Source organism: Leucoraja erinacea, chromosome 35 (assembly GCF_028641065.1).
Source record: "Leucoraja erinacea ecotype New England chromosome 35, Leri_hhj_1, whole genome shotgun sequence".
Taxonomy (NCBI): Eukaryota; Metazoa; Chordata; class Chondrichthyes; order Rajiformes; family Rajidae; genus Leucoraja; species Leucoraja erinaceus.
Window position 1 is genome coordinate 11,105,380 of NC_073411.1, and position 19,038 is coordinate 11,124,417.

The 19,038-nt window shown below is 48.3% G+C and overlaps 1 protein-coding gene across 1 annotated transcript in view; it reads right to left on the reverse strand.

The window, feature by feature from the left end:
- LOC129713324 (ankyrin-1-like) overlaps positions 1 to 19,038 on the reverse strand; it is a 135,106-nt gene that overhangs the window by 86,241 nt on the left and 29,827 nt on the right. The window contains exons 5-13 of the mRNA XM_055662297.1: positions 18,034 to 18,132; positions 15,069 to 15,254; positions 12,751 to 12,849; positions 9,699 to 9,797; positions 8,101 to 8,199; positions 6,878 to 7,075; positions 5,429 to 5,527; positions 4,443 to 4,541; positions 3,185 to 3,283 (exon numbers count right to left, since the gene is read on the reverse strand). Of these exons, the coding sequence (XP_055518272.1) occupies positions 3,185 to 3,283; positions 4,443 to 4,541; positions 5,429 to 5,527; positions 6,878 to 7,075; positions 8,101 to 8,199; positions 9,699 to 9,797; positions 12,751 to 12,849; positions 15,069 to 15,254; positions 18,034 to 18,132 (1,077 nt within the window). The remainder of the gene's footprint in view (positions 1 to 3,184; positions 3,284 to 4,442; positions 4,542 to 5,428; positions 5,528 to 6,877; positions 7,076 to 8,100; positions 8,200 to 9,698; positions 9,798 to 12,750; positions 12,850 to 15,068; positions 15,255 to 18,033; positions 18,133 to 19,038) is intronic.

A 19,038-nucleotide genomic window follows, 5' to 3' on the forward strand; every position in this document is an offset into this window, starting at 1 on the left:
GCACACACACCCACACATACACACACATACCTTATCACATGTATGCTAGCTCTGTTGATTAAATAACTAAGATATGATCACATTCCAGACACCTTTGCAGGCATATGGAGACGCACGCACATGAGCAAGGATTACTTTCAGCCAGAGGGTGGTGAATCTGTGGACTTCATTGCCACAGACGGCTGTCGAGGTCAAGGCATTGGTTATTTTTAAAGTGGAGATTGACAAGTTCTTTATTAGTAAGGGTGTAATAGAAACATAGACATTAGGTGCAGGAGTAGGCCATTCGGCCCTTCGAGCCTGCACCGCCATTCAATATGATCATGGCTGATCATCCAACTCAGTATCCTGTACCTGCCTTCTCTCCATACCCCCTGATCCCTTTAGCCACAAGGGCCACATCTAACTCCCTCTTAAATATAGCCAATGAACTGGCCCTCAACTACCTTCTGTGGCAGAGAATTCCAGAGATTCACCACTCTCTGTGTGAAAAAAGTTTTCCTCATCTCGGTCCTAAAAGATTTCCCCCTTATCCTTAAACTGTGACCCCTTGTTCTTCCCCAACATCGGGAACAATCTTCCTGCATCTAGCCTGTCCAACCCCTTAAGAATTTTGTATGTTTCTATAAGATCCCCCCATCAATCTTCTAAATTCTAGCGAGTACAAACCGAGTCTATCCAGTCTTTCTTCATATGAAAGTCCTGACATCTCAGGAATCAGTCTGGTGAACCTTCTCTGTACTCCCTCTATGGCAAGAATGTCTTTCCTCAGATTAGGAGACCAAAACTGTACGCAATACTCCAGGTGTGGTCTCACCAAGACCCTGTACAACTGCAGTAGAACCTCCCTGCTCCTATACTCAAATTCTTTTGCTATGAATGCTAACATACCATTCGCATTCTTCACTGCCTGCTGCACCTGCATGCCTACTTTTAATGACTGATGTACCATGACACCCATGTCTCGTTGCATCTCCCCCTTTCCTGATCGGCCACCATTCAGATAATAATCTACTTTCCTGTTTTTGCCACCAAAGTGGATAACCTCACATTTATCCACATTATACTGCATCTGCCATGCATTTGCCCACTCACCCAACCTATCCAAGTCACCTTGCAGCCTCCTAGCATCCTCCTCACAGCTAACACTGCCCCCCAGCTTCGTGTCATCCGCAAACTTGGAGATGTAGCATTCAATTCCCTCGTCCAAATCATTAATATATATCATAAATAGCTGGGGTCCCAGAACTGAGCCTTGCGGTACCCCACTAGTCACTGCCTGCCATTGTGAAAAAGGACCCGTTTACTCCTACTCTTTGCTTCCTGTCTGCCAGCCAGTTCTCTATCCACATCAATACTGAACCCCCAATACCGTGTGCTTTAAGTTTGTATACTAATCTCTTATGTGGGACCTTGTCAAAAGCCTTCTGAAAGTCCAGATATAACACATCCACTGGTTCTCCTTTATCCACTCTACTAGTTACATCCTCGAAAAATTCTATAAGATTCGTCAGACATGATTTACCCTTCATAAATCCATGCTGACTTTGTCCAAGGATTTCACCACTTTCCAAACGTGCTGCTATCCCATCTTTAATAACTGATTCTAGCAGTTTCCCCACTACCGACGTTAGACTAACTGGTCTGTAATTCCCCGTTTTCTCTCTCGCCTCCCTTTTTAAAAAGTGGTGTTACATTAGCTACCCTCCAATCCTCAGGAACTACTCCAGAATCTAAAGAGTTTTGAAAAATTATCACTAATGCATCCATTATTTCCTTAAGTACTCTGGGATGCAGCCTATCTGGCCCTGGGGATTTATCGGCCTTTAATCCATTCAATTTACCTAACACCACTTCCCGGTTAACCTGGATTTCACTCAGTTCCTCCATCTCATTTGACCCCCGGTCCCCTGCTATTTCCGGCAGATTATTTATGTCTTCCTTAGTGAAGACAGAACCAAAGTAGTTATTCAATTGGTCTGCCATGTCCTTGTTCCCCATGATCAATTCAGGGGTTATGGGGAGAAGACAGGAGAACGGGGTTGAGAGGGAAAAATAGAGAAGCCATGATTGAATGGCGGAGCAGACTCGATGGGCTGAATGGCCTAATTCTGCTCCTGCATATGGTCTAATGGCGCAGACACACACTCACGCTGTAATAAACGCACACTGACATACAGACACACATAGTGATGTGCAGACAGATACACACACAGACAGACACATAGGCACAGACACATAGGCACACACAGACACACACACAGACACACACACACACAGACACACACACACAGACACACTCACACACAGACACACTCACACACACACACACTCACACAGACACACTCACACATAGACACACTGACACACTCACACACAGACACACACTCGCACTGTAATAAACGCACACTGACGTACAGACACACATAGTGATGTGCAGACAGACACACACACACACACACTCACAGACACACTCACACACAGACACACTCACACACAGACACACACACACACACACACACACACACACACTCACACACAGACACACACACACACACACAGACACACTCACACACAGACACACTCACACACAGACACACACACACACACAGACACACACACACACACACACACACACACACACACACACACACACACACACACACTCACACACAGACACACACACACACACACACACACAGACACACTCACACACACACACACTCACACACAGACACACTCACACACACACACACACACACACACACACACACACACAGACACACTCACACACACAGACACACTCACACACACACACTCACACACACACACTCACACACACACACACACACACACACACACACAGACACACACACACACAGACACACACACACTCACACACACACACACACACACACACACACACACACACACACACACACACACACACACACACACACACACACACAGACACACTCACACAGACACACTCACACACAGACACACACACACACAGACACACTCACACACACACACACACACACACACACACACACACACACACACACACACACACACACACACACACACACACACACACACACACGCACGCACTCACACAGACAGTCACGCGTGCCAGCCAGCCATCCTACATCTGCTCGCAGATCACACCTGTCGGACTCACTTTGGCCTTGGCATCGACTTGGGCCTTGTTTTGTAGTAAAAATCGTGCCACCTCAGTCTGCCCGGCCCGGGCTGCCATGTGCAGTGGAGTCTCTACTTTCTGCAGCAAATTAGAAACAAAATAACAGGAAGCATAAGCTTTACCCCAAAGAAATGGCCCTTGGAGAAACCCAAGCACCAGCATAGGCCTGAGCGAGACTTCCTGGTTGGCACCTTGCCGCCTTGTGTAGGTTGGGTGTAGGGTGGGCATGTGTCCAACCTTCCAATAGCCAGCAGAGGCAGCAGAGCAGTCCCTGGCCTCACCCACCATCAATGCTGGTGACCTGGGGAGTTGGCAGATTCTTGGATCACACACTAGACGTCACAGCCTGGGATGTGGAGGCCAGAGAAGGTTCATGGACTGCACCCAAGTGGCACGTTCCTTTCAGCCCCCCCTGTACAATGGAACAACTGGGGCAGGAGTAAAGCAAAGAAGCCAGAAGCCAAAAGCTAGAAAGGATGAGGGGTGGCAGAGGGAGAAGAAAATCCATTGTCCAAACTCCTTGATTGAGTTTAACTGCACTTTAAATGAATTGGGATGTGCTGTCTCTTTCGGCTTGTTCTAGATACCACCGGCTGGGTGAGAAATCTTCTTGGCATCCACCCCGTCCACATCTCCCAAGTTAGAATAAGATCGCCTCGCTTTCTCCTAAAGGGGCTGTCCCACTTGGGCGATCTAATCCGCGAGTTCTGGCGAGTTTGCCCTCGACTCGTACTCGCAGCATGGTCGACACGAGGTCGTAGGAGGTCGTCGTAACTCTCATTCATGCTCGAGAGTGGTCTCCGCGTACTCGAGGCCTCAGCTAGATCGCGGTGTTTTTTTCAATATGTTAAAAAATGCCCACGAGTAAATAAAGGTCGCCATGCAAAAAATCGATATTTTTTTTACTCGTAGGTTTAGTCGTAGTAGGTCGGCATGTTAGTGGTAGGTAGTGGAGGGTAGTTGAAGGTAGTTGTAGATAGTTTTGATCATAGTCGAAGAGAGGTCAAAGGAGATCGAAGGAGGTCGTCTTCACTCTCCACTATTCGGTGTCCAATTTTCCCGAAGTTAGTCGTAGCTAGTTGAAGCTAGTCTTCAACATAGTTGAAGGAGGTCTTCAACATAGTTGAAGGAGGTCTTCAACATGTCATTTTTTCAAACTATTCTAAACTAGCCAATTTGGTCGCCCAAGTGGGACAGCCCCTTAAAACTCCCACCCACTCTGAGCACAAGAACTCACCACATTCGAGACATTCGGGGAGGCTCCGTGCTGTAGTAACTTGGTGACAATGTTCAGGTTCCCCATGAAAGCAGCGACATGGAGGGGTGTCAACCCTGACTGGGAAACAAAGAAAGAGAGAGAGAGATTGCAATTCAAAAGCCACCCAAATCTCTTGGACAGACCATGAAATCTATCATAGAATCATAGAAACATAGAAAATAGTAGTAGTGGTCCATTCGGCCCTTCAAGCCAGCACCGCCATTCAATATGATCATGGCTGATCATCCAAAATCAGTACCGCCTTCCTGCTTTCTCCCCATATCACTTGATTCCGTTAGCCCTAAGAGCTAAATCCAACTCTCTCTTGAAAACATCCAGCGAATTGGCCTCCACTGCCTTCTGTGGCAGAGAATTCCACTGATTCACAACTCTCTGGATGAAGAGGTTTTTCCTCATGTTAGTCCAAAATGGCCTCCCCCTTATTCTTAAACTGTGACCTCTGGTTCTGGATATTTCCACAAAGTGAATCCATATAGAGTCATCGAGTCATAAACCGTGGAAACAGGTCCTTCGGCCCAACTTGCCTACACCGACCAACATGTTCCATGTGCACTAGTCCCACTTGCTGGTGTTTGGCCCATATCCCTCCAACCTATCCTTTCCATGCACCAGTCTAATTGCTTCTTAAACCTTGCGATAGTCCCTGTCTCAACTACCCCCTCCGGCAGCTCGTTCCATGCGCCCACCATCCTATGTATGAAAAAGCTACCTCTCAGATTCCTCTAAAATATTTCCCCTTGCACCTCATACCTATGCCCTCTGGCTCTCGATTCCCCTACTCTGGGCAAGATTTTGTGCACCTCTATATAAGATCACCCCTTCATCCTTCTGCTCTCCAGGGAATAGAGTCCCAGCCTGCTCAGCCTCTCCCTGTAGCTCAGACCCTCGAGTCCTGGCATCATCCTGGTAAATCTTCCCCGTGCCTTAACATCACGTTCCCGTACCTCGGTTACTGCCTCCAGAGATGCTCCGTGTTTCAGTAGCAGGTCCATCGCCCTGATGTGATTCTTTTTACAGGCGATATGCAATGGGGTGAAGCCATTCTAGAACATGAGGTAGGACAGGGCACGTTAGTGACAGCAAACCCACTGAAAAGAACAAAGCACTTCCCTGGCAATCCACGGACACGAAGGAGCGAGTAATTGCACAGAGTTGCGGACGCAGCCCACACGATCACCCAAACCAACCCCCCTTCCCCTGACTCCATCTACACTTCACACTGGCCACCAGCATACTCAACATAGAATCATAGAAACATAGAAATTAGGTGCAGGAGTAGGCCATTCGGCCCTTCGAGCCTGCACCGCCATTCAATATGATCATGGCTGATCATCCAACTCAACAACTCCCCTATCCCGTACCTGCCTTCTCTCCATACCCCCTGATCCCCTTAGCCACAAGGGCCACATCTAACTCCCTCTTAAATATAGCCAATGAACTGGCCTCAACTACCCTCTGTGGCAGAGAATTCCAGAGATTCACCACTCTCTGTGTGAAAAAAGTTCTTCTCATCTCGGTTTTAAAGGATTTCCCCTTTATCCTTAAGCTGTGACCCCTTGTCCTGGACTTCCCTAACATCGGGAACAATCTTCCTGCATCTAGCCTGTCCAACCCCTTAAGAATTTTGTAAGTTTCTATAAGATCCCCTCTCAATCTTCTAAATTCTAGAGAGTATAAACCAAGTCTATCCAGTCTTTCTTCATAAGACAGTCCTGACATCCCAGGAATCAGTCTGGTGAACCGTCTCTGCACTCCCTCTATGGCAATAATGTCCTTCCTCAGATTTGGAGACCAAAACTGTACGCAATACTCCAGGTGTGGTCTCACCAAGACCCTGTACAACTGCAGTAGAACCTCTCTGCTCCTATACTCAAATCCTTTTGCAATGAAAGCTAACATACCATTCGCTTTCTTTACTGCCTGCTGCACCTGCATGCCTACCTTCAATGACTGGTGTACCATGACACCCAGGTCTCGCTGCATCTCCCCCTTTCCCAATCGGCCACCATTTAGATAATAATGGTCAAGGACCAAGGACCAGTCTCACCCTGGTCACTCCCTCTTCTCCCCTCTCCCATTCAGGCAAGAGGTAAGGTTTGAAAAAACATACCTCCAGATTCTTCCCAGCTGAACTGAACTGTCCTCTCACCAGCTAGCGAGCAGTTCTAACCTACCTCCCACCTCATTGAAGACCTTCGGACTATCTTTGATTAGACTTTAACTGGACTTTATCTTGCACTAAACGTTATTGACTTTATCCTGTAGCTGTACAGTGTGGACAGCTCGGTTGTAATCATATATAATTATGCATAGGCGGGAAACAGCTTTTCACTGTACCAAAGGCAACCTCAATCTCTCACTTAGTTTGAGACCACCCCCCCATGCAGACTCACCAGGGCCCTGGCACTGGGCTTTGCCCCCTTGTCCAGTAGCACCTTTGCCACCTTGTGGTGCCCACAGTGAGCTGCCACGTGGAGCGGGGTCAGGTTATCCAGCGTCACGTCATCGATCTCCGCCTTGTACTGGAGCAGGAGCCTGACGCAGTCCAGGTGGTCACCCTGTGCGGCCATGTGGATGGGTGACAGGCCGTTCTGGGGAGGGGGAGAGCAAGGAGCAGAGTGTTGGCATCGTGACCCTTCTTAGAAACATAGAAACATTAGGTGCAGGAGTAGGCCATTCGGCCCTTCGAGCCTGCACCGCCATTCAATATGATCATGGCTGATCATCCAACTCAGTATCCCGTACCTGCCTTCTCTCCATACCCCCTGATCCCCTTAGCCACAAGGGCCACATCTAACTCCCTCTTAAATATAGCCAATGAACTGTGGCCTCAACTACCCTCTGTGGCAGAGAGTTCCAGAGATTCACCACTCTCTGTGTGAAAAAGGTTCTTCTCATCTCGGTTTTAAAGGATTTCCCCCTTATCCTTAAGCTGTGATCCCTTGTCCTGGACTTCCCCAACATCGGGAGCAATCTTCCTGCATCTAGCCTGTCCAACCCCTTAAGAATTTTGTAAGTTTCTATAAGATCCCCTCTCAATCTCCTAAATTCTAGAGAGTATAAACCAAGTCTATCCAGTCTTTCTTCATAAGACAGTCCTGACATCCCAGGACATCCTGACATCATTCTTCAGACGCCTCAACCCAAAACCTCACCCATTCCTTCTCTCCAGAGATGCTGCCTGTCCCGCTGAGTTACTCCAGCCTTTTGTCTATCGTACATGTCCTGTACCCACCTCGGTTTAATGAGATAAACAAGGACCATGCACGGGGCACACAAAGCCAAGCTTCCCCCTCCATCTCACCAACACATTCCTCCACCCACCTTGGTTTGAGGAGATTTTGCGAGGAGGTTGCTAAACTGTCTTTGGAGAGAGGAGGAGAACACTCTTCTCTGATTTCGCTGATACTGAATAGTCTTCGGAGAGAAGAGTTACTTGGCTTGGGGAGGAAAATAAGGACCAAGTATTGGGTTGGTGTGGAGTTTGTAAAGCCTGTGCCACCCTCTCCATCTCACTCACACGTGCCTTGATCTACCTTGGGCTTTGGAGGTAAATGAGGATGGGGGGGGGGAGATTTGGTGTGGAGTCTGAAAGAAGTGTCTCACACACACCTACCTTGGTTTTGGCCATAATGGGAGCGTTGCGATCCAGCAGAATCTCAGCGATCTGCACGTGGCCATTCCTGGCAGCGCAGTGAAGAGGAGTCAGCTCGTCCTAAACAAAGGGCACGCAACGCACAGCGTCAATGTAAATCCCCCCACAAAGGAACTCCCTCAAACCGCACAAGGCAGGAGGTGGAGGCAACAGTCAACTGCCCCCAACAAGGTGATCAAACGCATTCATAATATTGCATACTAACTCAGTTGGTCTACCCTCTATCATTCTTCACAAGTTCGAGAAGCAGAATTAGGCCATTCGGCCCATCAAGCCTACTCCGCCGTTCAATAATGGCTGATCTATCTCTCCATCCTAACCCCATTCTCCTGCCTTCTCCCCAGAACCCCTGAAACCGGTGCTAATCAAGAATCTATCAATCTCTTGCCTTAAAAATATCCATTGACTTGGCCTCCACAGCCTTCGGTGGTAAAGAATTCCTCAGATTCACCACCCTCTGACTAAATAAATTCCTCCCCATCTCTTTCCTAAAGGTACGTCCTTTAATTCTCAGGCTGTGACCTCTAATCCTAGACCTCTCCCACCAGTGGAAACATCCTCTCCACAAATGGAATAAAGAAAATAAAAGGAACTGATGATTTCAGTGTAACTTAATTATTCATTTTGCTGGAAAAGTGTTCTATTTTTATATAACTAATGGGGCACAAATGAAATCTAACTCTCTTCAATTCTCTGTAGAGAATTTCTTTGGATCCCTGAAATGAATCAGATAGAAGAATCCTCACTACCCCGAGTCCCCTCTTAAGGGAAATAGATTCTAGTACAGGTCCACCACTGATATTCTTGGTTCCAGAGCCTTGCTGGTCAAGGTCTCCGAAAGGAGTCGGACGGTTTCAGTCCGGGGATCTGAGATCCGCGCCGCAAAGTCAGCCTCGGACGTCGGCCATGGGAATGGATCTGCTGGCTTGGGTCAGGCCGGCATTCCAGAGCCCCAACTACAGGGGGGGGAGATTCGACCCGCCGTTCAGCCGCGATCCCGTTCCCTCCACAAATGCTCTCAAGCGTCAGGTTTTCGGTGGGACATCCAAGTGGCTACTTAAAGGGGCCTCTCGTAACTTTGTCGCGATTAAAGGAGTTTGCCGTGCCCGAGAACTGGAGAGGAGAACGGCGAGAGCTCTTAAAGACAGCGGAGTCAAGCGATAGGGGGAGAAGGCGGCAGGAACGGGTGGGGAGAAGGCAGGAACGGGGTACTGAGAAGGCAGGAACGGGGTACTGATTGGGGATGATCAGCCATGATCACATTGAATGGCGGTGCTGGCTCGAAGGGCCGAATGGCCTACTCCTGCACCTAATGTCTATTGTCTTCATCTTTTTGCCGCTAGATTTACTACCATCATAGAAACGGTCTTACTATCTCCCGGCACAAAGGATTTGTTCAAAATCGACATTTCCTTATTTTCCGTGATCAATCCTTCATTGTCCAATGTTTAATTTAGATACTCTTCCCCTTCCATGTGTATCTGGTAGGATATTTCCTGTCATTGAGCGCTGGCTTTGTCCATCGCTCCGTTAACGGGACAGTCCTTAACTGCACTCACCTTGGTCCGCGCATCAATCTGGGCTTCCCGATCCAGCAGAAACCTCACCATATTAGTGTTCCCTCTTCTGGAAGCAATGTGCAGGGCTGTGATTCCATTCTGAGCAGAAGAATAAGTACGAGAACAATAAGCAGAGGCATACAGTCACGCAGCGCACAAACAGACCCTCCAGTCCACTAGACGACCCATGCCAAACCATTTAGTACCCATCGAGATCGATCCCTGGGATGGCGGGACTGTCATATGAGGAGAGATTGAAAAGACTAGGCTTGTATTCACTGGAGTTTAGAAGGATGAGGTGGGCATCTTATAGAAACATATAACATTATAAAAGGACTGGGCAGGCTAGATGCAGGAAAAATGTTCCCAATGCTGGGTGAGTCCAGAACCACAGTCTTAGAATAAAGGGGAGGCCATTTAAGACTGAGGTGAGAAAAAACTTTTTCACCCAGGGAGTTGTGAATTTGTGGAATTCCCTGCCACAGAGGGCAGTGGAGAGCAAGTCACTGGATGGATTCAAGAGACAGTTAGATAGAGCTCTAGGGGTTAGTGGAATTAAGGGATATGGGGAGAAGGCAGGCACGGGTTATTGATAGGGGATGATGAGCCATGAACACAATGAATGGCGGTGCTGGCTTGAAGGGTCGAATGGCCTCCTCCTGCACCTATTGTCTATGTTTCTATGTTTCATCCATACTAAACCCATTTAGTAGACCAAAACGCTGGAGAAACTCAGCGGGTGAGGCAGCATCTATGGAGCGAAGGAATAGGTGACGTTTCGGGTCTCGACCCCTATTCCTTAGCTCCATAGATGCTGCCTCACCCACTGAGTTCCTCCAGCATTTTTGTCTACCTTCAATTTTTCCAGCATCTGCAGTTCTTTCTTAAACAAAACTATCTGGTAGTTCATTGTCCATATCCTCTCATGCCTTGGTAATTCGAGTGGTCACCTTTAGTTCAATTTAGTTGACGGATGCAGTGTGGAAACAGACCCTTTGGCCCATCAAGTCCGTGCTGACCTACGATCACCCGTGCACAAGTTCCATGTTATTCCGGTTTCACATCCTACACACCAGGGAAATTTATAAGAACTAATTAACCAACAATCCTGCACGTCTTTGCAATGTGGGAGGAAACCGGAGCACCCGGAGAAAACCCACGCAGTCACGGGGAGAACGTGCAAACTCCAGACAGACAGCAGCCAAGGTCAGGATCGAACCCAGATGTCGTGTGCTGTGAGGCAGCAGCACCACCAGATGCCCACAATTCACACATGGAAGGTCATCATTCCCTGTTGCTCCCTATCCACAGTTACAGTGTCCAGGTGGGTCACGTGGGGATGAGAGGGGCTCTTATAGAAACGTACAAAATTCTTAAGGGTTGGACAGGCTAGGTGCAGGAAGATTATTCCCGATGTTGGGGAAGTCCAGAACTAGGGGGGGTCACAGTTTAAGGATAAGAGGGAAATCCTTTAGGACCGAGATGAGAAAAACATTTTTTACACGGAGAGTGGTGAATCTGTGGAATTCTCTGCCACAGAAAGTAGTTGAGGCCACAGTTCATTGGCTATATTTAAGACGGAGTTAGATGTGGCCCTTGTGGCTAAAGGGATCAGGGGGTATGGTGAGAAGGCAGGGATGGGATACTGAGTTGGATGATCAGCCATGATCATATTGAATTGCGGTGCAGGCTCGAGGGGCCGAATGGCCTACTCCTGCACCTATTTTCTATGTTTCTTTAAAATGGCTCAGTGGACCAACAAACCTATCGTAGAGCAAGTATATTGAAAAACTCATGCCGACTTGGATCTGGGAATAATTCTGTGACTTTATCAAAGGAGTGGCCATGATTTGCATGCCAGCCAAAAAATTCAACCATCTGTTGCCGACCCTGTTTTGTTCTGTCCTCCTCTATCTTTCAGTCTGAAGAAGGCTTCCAACCCAAAACATCACCTATTCTTTTTCTCCAGCATTTTGTGTCTGTCTTCGGTTTAAACCAGCATCCGCAGTTTCTCCCTGCGTATGAATTCAACCAGTCCACTTCCTAACAGCATTAACATCAGATTCCAGGAGATTTTCTTATAAAGTAAACATCCATCTGGCTGACAACTTGAGCATTTCAACTGCCTGTTGGCTACACCCTTTCTTTTTACACAAGGGCAGCACAGTGGCGCAGCAGAGGAGTTGGTGCCTCGCAGTCCCGGGTTCGATCCTGACCTCGGGTGCTGTCTGTGTGGAGTTTGCACCTCCCCCCGATGACTGCGTGGGTTTCCTCCAGGTACTAAGTGCTGGAGCTACTCAGCGGGCTGGGCAGTAGCTCTGGTTGAAAAAGGACGGGAGCACCTTCTCCTCAAGGACCCGAGGTCTCCTCCCATCTCCCACAGAAGTGTGGGTTTGTAGGTTAATCACTCTCTGTAAATTGTGTGTAGGATAGTGCTACTGCATGGGTCAGCATGAACTCAATGGGCAGAAGGGGCGTGCGCCACTCTGAGTCTCTAAACTAAACTAAAATTCGATGGCCTCTCAAATTGTCTCTGAGCTTTTCCCTCTTTCTTTCAATTAACCCACCCCCCCAAACAGCCCCCACCCTTCCAAACAGCCCCCACCCCCAACCCCACTGATGATTTCCCCACACAGTTGCCTGCTCCTTCTCAATATCATCTGATCGGAGTGAGTCCTGTTTCCTCGTCTCTTCCTCCCGTAATCTAGCCTGGGGCACTGCCTGCAGTGCTTTCTCCAGCAACGGCTCCACCAGGGACTCACACAGACACGGCACAGCAGGGTGATGTTTCAGGTCTCAACCAGCCCCACGGTTAACTCTTTACATGCTGCTATCAATTGAAGGGAGAGGCCATGACTCTCTATATGGAGGTGGAGGGGGTTTACACCAGTCTCTCCCGTCTCTCGTCTGACCCGTCTCTCCTGACTATGGATACCAAGGAAGGCTCGGGGAGTGGTGGCCAAGATCTCCCCCTGGGTTTAGAGGTTGAGCAACCAGGGAGAGGAAGGGTCGGGGAGACGGAGGGGTTTCGCAGAGGCAGACTTGCACCTACCTTGGGCGTGAAATTGACGTTCGCCCCTCGAGTCAGCAACATGTGGGCCACGTTCAGGTTCTGGTAATGGGCAGCGATGTGGAGTGGCGTGAAGCCGGTCTAAAATGAGACGGGAGAGTGAGCTAGTTTCTGTAAGAGCATCAAGAGCACAGAACACTCCCATCATTATTGATGTCTGCCAGCATCAACAAGCATTACAGCACATCCCTCTGCTCAATTAGACATAATGGCCCATTAACCTCACCCATCCTTTCCAGAATGCACTTTTATTCTTAATGGAGTGTAGAACTGGCATCAAGGAAGCAGTTAGATGGATCCCAGCGTATCCCGTGGGAGGCTAATGATCGAGACAGACCACAAGGAATTCTGGAGTCAGAGATGATTTCCATGCTGGAAGGCTGTCAACTCCATCAGCCCTTTCACGTGGCAAGATGGCGTGTGCGTAGCCGTGGACACCTTAATGTCGCTGTTAACCGCGGCCTTAAACAAGGACAGGGCGGCTGACAAAATGTCCTCTACTGAGTCAATAATCAATTACAAACTGTGAATCGTGCAACAGTATGTCAAACTCTATAGGTGGAATGCATTCTTAACAAGGATTGTGAAATACTCATTTAATATTTATTATTTAAGAATATCTGTTTTACTTTATATTATGGTGGTGGGTTTGTTTGTATTGTACATATCATTTATGTAAATAATTGATTTAAATTATTTTTGGTTAAAAAAAAAGAGTACCACACGCTGTCCCACGGGCCCCCGGGTGATTACCGGAACTGTCACGTGTCTTCGATAATTTGGTGATTTTGTACTAGGGTGGCCAGCTTTCTCACTCCCAAATAAGGGACAAAAGGACAAATTCCCGACGGCAATTCGTTGACCGACTCGGCCATGGCTGGGTGAATGATGAGTTGGCCCGGGTGCTGGACTGCACACAAAGCCCAGCTGGCCAGCGGGCCAGCTGAGGAGTTTTGGCCCACGCGACTTTGCGCGCCCCGTCCAACTCGTGAACCGATGATCGGCCGTGAGAAGGAGGGTTGGTGGTGGTGTCAGCGGTAAGCGAAGGTCCGAAGGTCGGACAGCTGGCCGGGCTGCCGACCGACCGACAGGGCCAGTGGCGAGGTGCTGCTGCTGCACTCCATGGGCTGCACTACGTCAGGACGGGTGAGGCGGGGCCGGACGCAGCGCTCCGCCCCGACAGTCCCCTCGACCCGAGTAGCAGCAGTCAAATACAGAACAAGAGCGGTCCCGTATGGGGCAAACCAATTTAGCCCAATATACGGGATGTCCCGGCTAGTACGGGACAGTTGTCAACCCTATTTTCTACTATGTGGCGATGGGTGTGTTAATACGGTTTTCATTAGTAAGTATTATTTTGTATCATAATGGAATTAATTATTTTTGACACAACAACAATAACAACACCAGTTAGGAAGGGAAAGGGTACACTATTGCAAGAGGGTTGGAGTATGAGAGAGGACATGTGTTGCTGCAATTGCAGAGAGCCCTGGTGATGTTGCATCCGAAATACAGTGTGTCCGGAATACCCTGGTCTCTTCCCAAAGGACAGTCACATTTGCAATTGAGGGAATGCAGACAAGAATCGCCACATTGAAAGGTCGAGGCACTTGGATTAAAAATATTAAGATGCAAAACAGTAAATAAACTTTAACTTGCATCCAATTTGCCTACGGCACACCAATGAGACATAAAGGTTTCTGCAGAAGGACACAAAATGCTGGAGTAACTCAGCGGGACAGGCAGCATCTCTGGCGAGATGCTGCCTGTCCCGCTGAGTTACTCCAGCATTTTGTGTCTATCTTTGGTTTGAACCCCTCCCTTTTAAAACATTTCTGCAGGTTTTATTATGCGATATTCAGATATTTAGTTTAGTTTAGTTTAGTTTAGAGATACAGTGCGGAAACAAACCATCGGCCCACCGAGTCCGCGCCGACCAGCGACCCCCCACGCATTAACGTTACCTTGCACACACACTAGGGACAATTTACAATTTTACCGAAGCCAACTAACCTACCAACCTGTACGTCTTTGGACTGTGGGAGGATACCGGAGCACCCGGAGAAAACCCACACAGGTCACGGGGAGAACGTACAAACTCCGTACAGACAGCTCCATACAATAGTCAGGATCGAACCCGGGTCTCTGGCGCTGTGAGGCAGCAACTCTACCGCTGCGCCAACGTGCCGCCCCGTTCTTGAGCTGTAACGTTCTGTTCTATCCAGGGGTCATATTGAGTGGGTAGTCTACATCTGAAACCCTGTCCGACAGAGAGTTCCTGACCTCTGGTGGAGGCTTACCTTGGACAGTACATCAGGGTTGGGGTCATTCTGCAGGAGGACGGCAACAGTGCGCGTGTCGTCGTTGCGTGCGGCGATGTGCAGGGCGGGCAGGCACACCTTCCCCTTGGTCCCGTAGTTGATGAGGATGGCCACCACGTTCTCGTGGCCCTGCTGCAAGGCCACTGCCAGGGGCGTGAATCCATCCTGGGACAAACAACAAGCCGTCAAACAACAGCGAAAGGCTTGGGCTTCGAGAGGGCGCATTATACAACAACGAGGGACGAAAATGTCGAGTGTTTAAGAAGGAACTGTGCAGATGCTGGATAATCGAAGGTAGACAAAAGTGCTGGAGAAACTCAGCGGGTGCGGCAGTATCTATGGGGCGAAGGAAATAGGCAACGTTTCGGGCCGAAACCCTTCTTCAGACGCCGAGGTTCTACAAGGCACTGGGTCAGACCGCACTCGGAGTGTTGTGAGCAGTTCTCTACCCTATACCTGAGGGAGGATGTGCTGTCGCTGGAGAGGGGCCTGAGGAGGTTTACGAGAACGACCCCAGCGTTGAGTGGGTTAATAAACAATGAGCATTTGGGCCTCTACTCGCTGGAGTTTAGAAGGATGAGGGGGTATCTCATTGAAACAATCGTAATGATTGGATCGATTGTAATCATGTATTGTCTTTCTGCTGACTGGTTAGCATGCAGCAAAAGCTTTTCACTGTACCTCGGTACACGTGACAATAAACAAAACTGAACCTTTGAGATTTGAGTATAGGAGCAGGGAGGTTCTACTGCAGTTGTACAGGGTCTTGGTGAGACCACACCTGGAGTATTGCGTACAGTTTTGGTCTCCAATTCTGAGGAAGGACATTATTGCCATAGAGGGAGTGCAGAGACGGTTCACCAGACTGATTCCTGGGATGTCAGGACTGTCTTATGAAGAAAGACTGGATAGACTTGGTTTATACTTTCTAGAATTTAGAAGATTGAGAGGGGATCTTATAGAAACTTACAAAATTCTTAAGGGGTTGGACAGGCTAGATGCAGGAAGATTGTTCCCGATGTCAGGAAAGTCCAGGACAAGGGGTCACAGCTTAAGGATAAGGGGGAAATTCTTTAAAACCGAGATGAGAAGAACTTTTTTCACACAGAGAGTGGTGAATCTGTGGAACTCTCTGCCACAGAGGGTAGTTGAGGCCAGTTCATTGGCTATATTTAAGAGGGAGTTAGATGTGGCCCTTGTGGCTAAGGTGATCAGGGGGTATGGAGAGAAGGCAGGTACGGGATACTGAGTTGGATGATCAGCCATGATCATATTGAATGGCGGTGCAGGCTCGAAGGGCCGAATGGCCTACTCCTGCATCTAATTTCTATGTTTCTATGTGACCTTACCAAATAGGGAAAGGCCTGGATAGAATGAATGTGGAGAGGATGTTTCCACTAGTTGGAGCGTCTAGGACGAGAGGGCACAGCCTCAGGATAAAAGGACTAAAATTAGAAAGGAGATGAGTAGGAATTTCTTCAGTCGGAGGGTGGTGAATCTGTGGAATTCATTGCCGCATATGGTTGTGGATGCCAAGTCAATGGATATTTTTGAAAGGCGGAGATTTGCAGATAACTAATGGAAGTGGAGGGGCTGTGTAACAGGAGCCTCAGTCCGCTATAACTGAAATCCGCTATATAGGGGTCGATTATCGCGAGGATTTAGACTGTATCTCGCTACATGTGACACTAAACTAAACTAAAGAACTTCAACCTGTAAGATGATTCCAAGAGTGCACTGTCTGCAATAGAATATCAAAACTAATTATGAAATGTGGCTATAAATGCATCATCCTTAAAGCACAGAGAATCTCGTTGTCAGGAGGTAATCGATGGCTGATTTTAAGGTGGGTCCACAATGGGATAATTATCCACAAATGTTACACAAGGGACAGATCCCAGGCTCCGTAGGAGGAGGATCGGCTCTGCTGTCAGCGACTGGAGGGCTAGTGACGGGATCTAGGGAAGGGGCAGGGCTGAAGATGTCCTTGTTGGGTTGCTCCTAGGCCTGGCCAAGCTGGCCATCCACGAGTCACGGCGCCAGGCGGTAGAGGGCTTTGCCCGAGCCGGATGCTTGCCACTTTTACGGGGTTATGTCCGCGCCCAGGTGGTGTTAGAGAGGGACATTATTGTATCGTAGTTATCTGTATATTACTAAAAGTCTGATCTTGACTGCTTTTGGCCCCCTTGTGCTGCGATTTCCGAGAGAACGCCGCCACCTGTGGCCGTCATTTTTGGCCACCTCGCTCAGAGCCTCCCTCCGCCTTCCTGGACCAGAGGATTTTTCCCGTCGATGGAAAATGAGAGAGATATTAATATTTTTACAAAATTCCCCGTTCTCTCTGCTGCCCCCGCTGGCGGCAGGGAGAGGGACTATAAAACCCGGAAGTGTCGTGCCTCACTCAGTCTCTGCCACACCCAGGAAGCAAAAAAGGGTCACGGCTCTCTGAGCTGCGGATCTACTCCACGGTGAGTCCCATCTATGTGGTTTTCAGCGAACTGATGTGTTTTTTGTCATCTTGCCTGCTTGCTTAGTGTTTTTTTTCTGCAATTGCTTGGCATTTTTAAAATTGCTTTTCACCGAACTGGTGTGTTTTTTGTCGGCTCGCTTGCTCAGTGTTTTTTTCCACCAAAATGCTTGACATTTTGCATATTGCATTGGGTGGCCAGCCCTCCCGTGTGATGCTGGGACCCAACGGGTCCCACTTAGTTTAGTTTAGTATATTTGTGAGGATTGTAACATAGTGGTTTGGAAAATGTACTGTCTAGATAATTTGGTGATTTTGTACTATGGAGGTGGGTGTGTTACCATGGTTTGGTTTGGTTTTGTATCGTGATGGTAATCAAATTAATTATTTTTGATACAAACAAAAAAACGACTGCAGACCCTTTACAGCAGGGCTAGGACGGGGGGCTACTGGGGATGGAGCCGAGCTCAGACTTGCCTCTGTTGCAACGTTTTGGTTGGCACCATTCTCAAGCAGAAACTTGACAACGTCCAGGTGGTTCTCCTGTGCAGCCATGTAGAACGGAGTGAAGCCTTTCTGTGGGGATACGAACCGTGCAGAAAATGTCAGGCACACAAGCGCAACAAAACCAATCACCACCTCCTCATATCACCACCACCACCTCCTGCAACCTTCCGCCCCCCCCATTGCCGAACTGTACACTGCAAGGGCCAGGAAGCGAGAGGGTAAGATCATCTCTGACCCCCCTCACCCTGGCCACAAACCCTTTGAATCACTTCCCTCTGGGAGGCAACTGTCAAAGCTGCCACAGCCAGACATAAAAACAACTTCTTCCCACGAGCAGTAGCTCTACTCAACAGCCAAAAGTCTGTAGCCTCTTCTATTTTAGTTCCACATCTTTAAATTATAATGTTTTATTTTTAATTATCCGTTGTATATCATGTTTTTATCCTTGCGAGCAAAGCACCAAAGCAAATTCCTTGTATTGTACACGCACTTGGCAAATAACATTTTACTCTGATTCTGATTCTAAAGGCGCGTCATCTTTACGAAACTCCAGATCTCAACAACTTTAAGGGGCTGTCCCACTTGGGCGACCTAATTGGCGAGTATAGAAGAGTTTGAAAAAATGACATGTTGAAGACCTCCTTCAACTATGTTGAAGACCAGCTACAACTAGCTAAGACTTCGACTAGCTACAACTAACTTCGGAAAAATTGGACACCGAATAGTGGAGAGTGAAGCTGACCTCCTTCGATCTCCTTCGACCTCCCTTCGACTATGATGAAGACTATCTACGACTACCTTCGACAACCTTCCACTACCCTCGATTACCTACGACTAACATGCCGACCTACTACGACCTACTACGACCCTACGAGTAAAAATAGTATCGATTATTTCCATGGCGACCATTTTTTGCTCGCGGGCATTTTTTAACATTGTTTAAAAAACGCCGCGACCTAGCTGAAGCCTCGAGTA